The 9,982-nt window shown below is 44.8% G+C and overlaps 1 protein-coding gene across 1 annotated transcript in view; it reads right to left on the reverse strand.

The window, feature by feature from the left end:
• The window catches only part of LOC148501515 (histone-lysine N-methyltransferase 2C-like), a gene marked incomplete at its 3' end in the record, with an annotated part of 143,143 nt that extends 133,421 nt beyond the window's left edge, over nt 1-9,722 (reverse strand). Inside the window, exon 1 of the mRNA XM_088450358.1 lies at nt 9,265-9,722. Coding sequence (XP_088306484.1) covers nt 9,265-9,407 — 143 coding nt within the window. The remainder of the gene's footprint in view (nt 1-9,264) is intronic.
• Between the last annotated feature and the right edge of the window lie 260 nt (nt 9,723-9,982).

Consider the following 9,982-nt stretch of genomic DNA (forward strand, 5'->3'; position numbering starts at 1 on the left):
CTATAAAGAGGAATTACGCAGAGAAACACCTCATGGTTTAATTGCCTTCATTTTCATTGCACTGCAAAACCTTCAGTCCCACTGAGATGAGTGAAAGGAAGAAAGACTTAGGGCTCGATTCTATTGAACGTGAATTAAATAGCGCCGGGCGGGAGCTCCCGGAGCTATTCAATTCAGCGCGCTCTTAAGGTTTTCTTCTCAAAATCCAACTGAAATCCGACAAAAGTACAGGCGCAATGCTTTTTCCTGCCCTTAGCACCGCGGAAACAGCATCACGCCAGGCACTTTAGTCACAGAACGCCTGTTCTCGCGACTAACAACCTGCTTTAGGCACGAGAACGGGCATTCTCCAACCTAACGGCACGCTGAATTGAATAGCTCCAGGAGCTCCCTCCCGATGCTAATTCACATTCAATTGAATCGAGCCCTTAGGCCCATATTCAATTTGGGAGTGAAAAGTCTGTGCTGGACGTTTTGCTCCACATCGTACTTTATCCCAGGAAAAACTATCGGCCGCGTTCCCGCTTTATCCCCGTAATAGAATCAGCGAAAACGGGACCCGGCAAATTGGGATCTACAGAAAAGAAAAAAAAACAGGAATTCTCGGGAAATAATTGTAGGACCCCCCCTAAAGATGTCTAGACATGGGGGATCACTATGGGTACCCCCGTTTTTGCCTGCAAAAGAAAGTCGGGTTTTTAAACAGCCGCGGCAGGTGTTTTTTCCCCGACAGAAATGATGCAGAAGAGCACTTAGGTTATTTTTTTCGTATTTTTAAGTGGTCCCATCAAATTTGGGGTACATGAAAATGGGTACTAGCATATTTTTAAGTCAATAAAGTCATTTTTTTTTAAATTCTGCAAAAATGAACCTGCCACTAATAGCCTATTCTAGAAAACACCTGCCGCATATTTGCAGAACACCCCTGAACCTTTCCCTATTTTTAAACACTGTTTCCTCTTCTTTTTTTTCACCCCAAATTTTTTATTACATTTTTTGGGGTGTCCCTATTTTTATTTTTACTTTTTTTGACACAGTTTATTTTTAAATGACATTCCCAGGGGTGCAGGCTAGTTTTTTTTAAGCCTGCACCCCTAAACCCCAATTCTGCACTTTTTTTCGCCATGTAAAACATGGTGAAAAGTTATCCCCGTTTTTTTTCATAAACTTGTCGAAACTGCGAAAAGTCTTTGAAATTGAATATGGGGATAATTGAAATAGGCGAAAATGACGTCATCAGCGATAAATTATCGCCGATTTCGACGTTTCGCAGTCTAATTGAATACCCCCATTAGTCTGGCTTTCTTTTGATGAGAAAAAATACTAATAACTTTGGATTGTTAATGTTAGAAAGCATTAAAACATAGTTGATCAAGGGTTCTAATACATAGCAATGCTTCACAGCTTTAATATAATAAGCAGGATTACATTTTTTTGATTATAACATTATTGCAAAAGAAATACGTTTTTGTTTGTTTTTTATACGTGTTTTTTTCCACCCTGCTGGGCAGTGTTGAGTGCTGTGTATTATAATGATTAAAGACTGAGGCATGACTTGAGGGGGCTCTGGGCTGGCATAACGGCACATGATGAAGGAGCTCTCTGATCTGATGGTATATAAATGGGCATGGCATTAGTGGTATATAAATGGGTATAACATGAGGGTGCTCTAGTATATATATGGACATGAAGGGTCTCTTTTGGCATATGAGGGGGCTCCGATACCATATGAAGGGGCTGTGGCATATCAAGAGGCATGTGTCTATTAGACTGGTAAGAAAATGACCTGAAAGCTGTCAAATAAAATGGTTGGAACCCTTTGGCCAAACCCCTGGTCATGCCCCGAGCCCCTTCCCCATCCAGGATCTGAAAATAAAAAGGTGGAGTTTATCCCTAGAATTCTGTGCAAATGTTGCTTTTTGATTTTACCTCCTGGATGGGGCATACTAAACACTTTAAGACCAAATGTGTTTAAGTGGGTGTGCAGTTGGTTGGGGATGATGGTCTGGCTCCTAAACTTTTGACCTGACTATTATAGTTTACAAAACTTTGTCGACCCTTGGCTTAGACGTTGTGCAAAACTATTACTTAACTTACTGACACAGCACAAAACACTGGAAAGCATTTACATAAGCGGCTTAGAGTTTGAACAAAAATTGATTAGTCTGCTATGAAAGTTACAGTGTGCTTCAAGAAGGCCAGTCTACACATAATGTCTCAAGTGTTCAGCATTAACATGGACTACAGAATAATAATGTGCTCACTTTTTGCTGGCTGGGACAATATGTTTGCTCCCCTCTGTGTGACGGCAGTGTAATTCCCCTCCCCCTGTTACATACACCACACTTCCAGGCTGCTGCATCACTCTTCAATACATTAAAAACCACTTGTTACTTCACTCTACATAGCTGCGGAGAGAACTGGGAATCCTCGCTTTGATTAAGGACATAGATATATGCATTTCCAAAAACTGCACGATGGAAAGTTTCAGCTTGTGCTCAAAGGTTTATTCTGCTGTGTTTTTAAGACCGGTGGATACAAAATAAAGAGAGGGTGAATGGGGACTCTCAAAGGAATAGCTATGGAAAACTGGCTTTCTAAATAACAGAATGGAGAACGTCACATGTACAGCACTGTATATTGAAAGGAATTTCTAAAGCTAACAAAATATAACCAGTTACATATAGAGATCTATCTACATTGTTATACCAATTAATACTATCCCATAATTAACCTAAGAAAAACTTGCATGAGCTGGCTTGTAATAAGGACAAGGAAAAGACACTAAAACCTGACGAATGAAACCAAAATCAGAGCTAATCTAGCTAAAGCTTCCACTCAATAATCAAATAATTCCTCCAACCCTGCCATCAGGTGGGTTGTATTAGGAGACAACACACCCTCACTCCATATTCCCAAACGGTTGCGGCTGGATCCCCTTCAGTTAAAGGACCCTGCCGTCATCATTTACTATCCACATGGACATCTATTGGGATTAGTAAACTGTAGCGAGCAAAGCAAGCCACTATGCCCGAAGTGTGGTGAGCGAAGCTAGCCCGCGAGGGTACAAGTTTCTACTGTTGCCCTCACTCAACGTCACATCAGGGTTCATTAGCTGAAGGGGATTTAGACACAACCATTCCCAAACCATTCAATATATTATGCTGGAGGTTGGCCGGCACAGGGACACTCACCTGCACATCTGGTGCACTTGGTGAAAGTTAGTCCCATATTGGTCCAAAACACATGCTCTCAAGCTCCAATATTCACATGCCCTCACTTCTTCTCTTGGAAACTCCTAAACACTTTCAAAAACTCATAAAACATATCCTTAATGGAGCTAAAATGTCTGATTTCTCTTTCGTGAAAAACACCAAACCCATCATACACTGTCACGATCTAAGCATTTGGAACATATCGTACGGAAAACATCACAAAGGGAGTTAGTTGAAATAACGGAATGCGGAATCACCGGCATCCCGACGATAAGTAGTGGGGTTAAGGGGGGAGGGTTATGTTTAAGCACTAGGGGGTGTTAGGTTTTGGGTGCGGGCAGGGGAGGGTTAGGATACTGACCGCCAGGTGTCGGTATCCTAACCCTGTTGGGATGCTGGCGTCAGGATTCTGACCACCAGGATCCCGAGCGCCAGCATCCCGTACCCAACTCATTACAACCATTTTATATTAACCCCAGAAAGTTATAGAGATACATGGTCTCTCTGGATGCTGAGGCCAAACTCCTCCTTAAACACCTTTTAGCATGATCTCAAACCATATCTCATTATTCCATAATTATAACAATTCCTACATTCCCAACCCCCTCCACCTACTAGTGTTCCCAATAGGCTGTTTTAGCGAGGTGCCGCGCCTTGCCCGAACTTAAAACACTAAAATGCGCCCTGCCTTAATGGCGGCGCCCCGCTGCAACAGCCTGCCGGGTGCAACCCCCATCTGCGGGCTGCAGGGTCCCACGGGTGGGAAAAGTTGCGGTGAAGCCATCACCAACAGCATCTGTTCAAGGGGCTGCCCAGCATCTCTGCGAGTGCTGGGCACTCCCCTTAAACTGATGAAAAGGTGTGCGTCTTAAGGACACACACCCTTTCCTATTGACCACTCCCCCTTTTCTGGTGCAAAAGTGCTCTGTTCACCGTTATGTGCCCTGCCTGCACTAGCGTGAACACTAACCTACTATTTTCTCATTTGTCTTTGCAGGAATATAATTTAATTTTATCAGATTAGTTTGGTTGTAGTTCTCAATTAATATAGCTAGTGCTACCGTTTACCTGTATAGCCTGCATCGAACTTGTAAACCATAAGGGGAAATTCAATTAGAAGCAAACCGATTTAGCTCTCTTGATGAGTGCCCAGATCTATTCAATTGTAAACCCACTTAAGTCGGGAGACGCAGTATACCGGAGCTTGGTGGCGGTACACTGCATTTTCCGACTTAAGCTCCAGGCGCGATGCTGTTACCGCATGCAGTAACACCACAACCTGCCTCGAGGCAAACGTTAGCGCAGTTTCTGCTCTCACCTCAGGAGGGTGTGAGCAGAAATCTGCTAGTCGCAGGATTACAATGAAGGCAATTAAACAGCTCTGGGCACTCATCCCAGGAGCTACATCCCATTGCTTCTAATTGAATTCTCCCAATATTGTTTAATCTGTTAATGTATATACTGATTGTGGCCCTTTCTCCCTCTTTTGACCTTGACCCCCCCCTCTCCCATCCCATTTTCTCCTGACCCTTGTTGATTTTTATTTTATTTTTTAGCCAGTTAATAAAGAAGAAAATAAAAAGGGATTAAAACAAAAATTCAGTAATTATGGTAAAATTTGTATATTCGCTGAGGCAGATTCAATTCCAAGCGATGGGCTGTCGTGATTGCTGACTGCGCACATATTGGCCATTTACGACAGTGCCGACATTGCAATTGTTGCTCTGCTGGCGGACAGGATGTGCCGTTACGAACAGCACACTGCGTCTTTTGCGCAGAATAAAATTCCCCTTTAGACTGAATCATTTCGGCAGCTTCCAATTGACCACAACAGATGCCAACTTAAAATATCTGCTCACTGCTCTGCTTATGAGAAAGCATCTTTACTAACAAAACTTTGCTTCATCCAGTTTTAAAATGTCAATCACTGCATTGATGGTAAAAGGACATCCTATTTCACCCATCCACGTTCCTACAACATATTGCACAGAAACAATAATAGCAAATTCATACTTTATTTCAATACATAAGCAGGATACGGGGTAAAGTAAAGGACTATCCAAAATGTATTCACAATCATATTACCAATCACATTATACAGTACACTAGGAGACTACAGTGGAATTAAATAGGTTTCTCCTGTTCCAAATTCGAACATTTATTTCACGGTAACAAAGATCTCTTCGACCATTAGCCAGTGTTTAACAAGACTTCACATTTTCGATACCAAGATGAATCCAGCATCATACTGTATGTTGCTAATTATTGCTAATGTATCCAAAAGCCCATACATTGCTAAAGGGGGTTCAGCAACATATAAAACACAAATCAAGTTAACTAGAAAATGGGGGTTATATTATTAGTTCAGCACAGTAGTTAAACATTGTATCATGGTACATTTTGTAATGGTGACACTTTTCCGATACAACATACATTTTTAAAGCACGCCACTCTCATTTAATATAATATATAATGTCAACAAGTGTAGAAGCAAATATCGAGTAGACTTATGCTGCCCATCCATTTAACGATGCGGGGGACGACGGCACGATTATGACGCCATCGCCTCCCGCGGGGTGAAGTGCATACACTGAACGTTCAGTGTATGCAGATCAATCATCCCCGAATATGGCAACCTGACGGCGGTCGTCAGGTTGACCGTCATGTTCAGGTGATGATTGCTGTTAAAAACGACCAGCGGGCGCGCGCATCGCTGGTCGTTTTTTAACCTTTTACTGCCCGATTTGCAGGCGATTACCAAGCGATGGAGCGATAACAACTGTCGCTCCATCGCTAGGTATAATCGCCTAGTGGATGGGCAGCATAATAGCCCTGTAACGCAGATCCTCTTCACAAAAACAGAACACTTTCACACAAATCATTACAAAACCCACATTTCTGGCATTGTTAAAAGATTTCAAAAGACCTGTTTATTTGACTGTTAAAACCCAATAGACAATACAGTACTTGGGCAGTGAGACTGGAAAATGAAGGTTGGTGATGGGAGAGGGAGTTGCTAAGGAGGGTATTCAATTAGCCGTGGGGTTTACCCCGCGACGCCAGGAAAGGTTATTCAAATAAATAGCCTTGTTCTTGTGCCGAAAAATCAGGATTCACGCACGGAAACACACGGATTGCACGGAAACTGTAGAATCAATGGGTTTTTTCCAGCGCGCGCAAGCCCGATTTGCTGTTTTTTCCGCAGACTTTAGGTTCCTTCCAACTGCGGGGGCTCATGCGCAGGGTAATCCCCACTAATTGAATAGCTCCAGCACGGCAATTAGCCGTGGGGTTATAAAATAACCCCCAGTGTATCTAGGTCTAACAAGCTATTCTGTCTTTTGACTAGGTATATACGGCAAGTATTGCTTTAAAATTGTTGCTTGTCCAAAGCATCTGCAATTACAGTGCAGTGAAGGATGTTGGATGCAAAAGGGAGGAGGGGTTATAGAAATGAGGGTCTAGGCAGCCTGATCTTAGTACAAGGAGATCTGTGTTCAAAACAAACAGAATAGTATATTCTAGTACAATGGGGAGACTGTTAAGTGGGATAGATTTGCCTGGATAAACACAGGGGTCAAAGGACCTGTGTTAACAAATGACCAAGGTGTTTAGTCAAAGAATGGGGTGTTCTATTAACATGAGGTTAAAGTGCCAATCATAAAGCAATGTAACACAGACATGTACAGATGAAGACTAGGCTAATTGTTTACAAATGGGAGGAAGACCTTATCTTACACTATATCAGATGATCAACATATTATGCACCACATAGACAGAAAAAGCAGTGTCTATATTCACAGATGTATACTTTAAACCTTAAGGGGCTAGTAGTTCATATACTAACTGAATGAAAAGACAGTTAAGGCTCCCTACATTTTTCTACCATGTGCCAGCAGGTGTATGAAACATTAATACAAGCCTCATATAGTTACTGGAAGGCTCAGTATAAAATGTAAATGGGCTCTCATTAATTTGACAGGTGATTAAATCATGCATTATGACACAAGGGAAGGATCTGGACAGGAGATGCAGATGTCCAATGCATGCAATGTATTTTACAGCATGATTCTGGAGATAACCAAGTATGCAATAGGTTGCAAAATAAAAGGCTCGATACATTGTAGTTTTACATTCATGACACAGTGTGGTAGAGCACGTGGGGCATCAGAAGTCACATACAGTGCCTGTGCAACAAAACAGTGCACAGCATGCTGTGTGACAGAAATAGCAGTGTACTTGCTACAGGTGTCACTTTTCTGTTATTCTAGCCGATTGTGTCTAGCAACAGATGATTAGGACAGGGTGCGGAGAAAAGAAATGTAAGAGGAAGAAGAGACTGGAGAGAGCCAGCAGGTCCCATCCTCCTCCTCCTCCACCAGCTGGGTGTCACAAACAAGCACTTGTTTCTTACAGGGTCTTTTGTCCACAGTGACTGGGCTGGCAGGGTTAGAGTTACTCCCAGCCAGATGTACATTTTCTGTACACCAAGACTGTTGTGTGTTGACAGGTGATGAAGACATGCACCATATCAGTTGCAGGTGATTTTGACAGGAAGCGGAAATGTCCATCGCAAATGTGTGGTATTTTGAGGCAAAAAACTAGAATGGAAATCAAAACTGCTGCTAATGGATCAAACCAATGACAGTGTGTGTAATAACAGCGACGTCATAAATGACAGTGCACTCTGACAGAAGCGGTGTGATTGCAGTATGTGTGTGCGACACAAGTGAAGTGACTACAGCGTGGATACGACGCAAGTGAATTACAGTAGTGATGTCACAAGTGATGAGATTAAAGTGTGTGTGTGTGTATATATATATATATATGACAGGTGCAGACAGTGATGGGATTACAGTGTACATATGACAGGTGCAGTGTGTGTGTCAGTAGTGATATAATAACAGTGTGTGCATATAGGACAGGCGTGTGTCTATATAGGACAGGCGTGTGTCAGTGTGTGTGTCTATATAGGACAGGCGTGTGTCAGTGTGTGTGTCTATATAGGACAGGCGTGTGTCAGTGTGTGTGTCTATATAGGACAGGCGTGTGTCAGTGTGTGTGTCTATATAGGACAGGCGTGTGTCAGTGTGTGTGTCTATATAGGACAGGCGTGTGTCAGTGTGTGTGTGTCTATATAGGACAGGCGTGTGTCAGTGTGTGTGTGTCTATATAGGACAGGCGTGTGTCAGTGTGTGTGTGTCTATATAGGACAGGCGTGTGTCAGTGTGTGTGTGTCTATATAGGACAGGCGTGTGTCAGTGTGTGTGTGTCTATATAGGACAGGCGTGTGTCAGTGTGTGTGTGTCTATATAGGACAGGCGTGTGTCAGTGTGTGTGTGTCTATATAGGACAGGCGTGTGTCAGTGTGTGTGTGTCTATATAGGACAGGCGTGTGTCAGTGTGTGTGTGTCTATATAGGACAGGCGTGTGTCAGTGTGTGTGTGTCTATATAGGACAGGCGTGTGTCAGTGTGTGTGTCTATATAGGACAGGCGTGTGTCAGTGTGTGTCTATATAGGACAGGCGTGTGTCAGTGTGTGTGTCTATATAGGACAGGCGTGTGTCAGTGGGTGTGTCTATATAGGACAGGCGTGTGTCAGTGGGTGTGTCTATATAGGACAGGCGTGTGTCAGTGGGTGTGTCTATATAGGACAGGCGTGTGTCAGTGGGTGTGTCTATATAGGACAGGTGTGTGTCAGTGTGTGTGTGTATATATAGGACAGGTGTGTGTCAGTGTGTGTGTGTATATATAGGACAGGTGTGTGTCAGTGTGTGTGTATATATAGGACAGGTGTGTGTCAGTGTGTGTGTATATAGGACAGGTGTGTGTCAGTAGTGATGTAATCACAGTGTGTGTACAAAGGACAGGTGCTGTGATATGTGTGTGTATGTGAGTGACAGTGATGTGACAGGCTGGCCGCCGTGTCAGGGGATTGGGACACACAGCACTGAGCAGGAGATTACAGAGGAAGAGGCTGTAGAGTAGCAGCAGCAGTGAGCACCCCTCCTCCCTCCTCCCCAGCTGGCTGTCACGGACAAGCACTTACTTCTTGCGGACTCTCTGAAGTGGGGAGGCTCCATCTTTCCGGGGGCGGCCCCGGGGTCTTTTGTCCGTGGCTGCTGGGCTGGCAGGGGCCGGGGGCCCGGGCTGCTCACAAGCGGACTCTAGGCTCTTGTCCTCGGATGACATCCTAGGGAAGGGGGCCGCATTGATCCTCCCCGTGCTCAGGCCGTCGCATCGTCGGGTGGATGTTGCGGGTGACACTGAGGGGCGGATTCGGGGAGGGACGGGGAGGAGGTGGAGGCCCCGGCTCACCCCTGGGTATAACAACAAAGGAGGAGGGGGGCTGTACAGGAGAGCTGGCCCCCGCTGGGGCCTCTCCTCACACTGTACACCGCGGCCTCGCCCCGCTGTCTCTGGAGCAGTCCGGTCAGCACGAATCCCGAGCGAGTCACTGTATGTGCGACAGGCTGCGTGTGACTCACTTCCCCCTCCCTGCGGGCACCCCACAATCTGCCACTGCGCATGCGCCGCGACTGGAGGGGGGAGGGTGGGCGCGTTGTTAGTGACGTCACCGATGCCCGGCTCCTCCCCCTCACACTGACAGTCGAGGGTAGGAGCAGGCGGGCGCCTGGAAGAAGTGGAGCTCTGGAGTAGCCTGACGTCACGGGAGCAGGTGGCCCGGCACGTCTGTTATTATTATAGCCAGGCTGAGGAATCCCCTCTGTGCCAGGTGCATGATGTAATGGGCTGCCCCGTGCTCT

The sequence above is a fragment of the Taudactylus pleione genome, unplaced genomic scaffold (genome assembly GCF_031769625.1).
Source record: "Taudactylus pleione unplaced genomic scaffold, aTauple2 ptg000517l, whole genome shotgun sequence".
NCBI classification, from domain to species: Eukaryota; Metazoa; Chordata; class Amphibia; order Anura; family Myobatrachidae; genus Taudactylus; species Taudactylus pleione.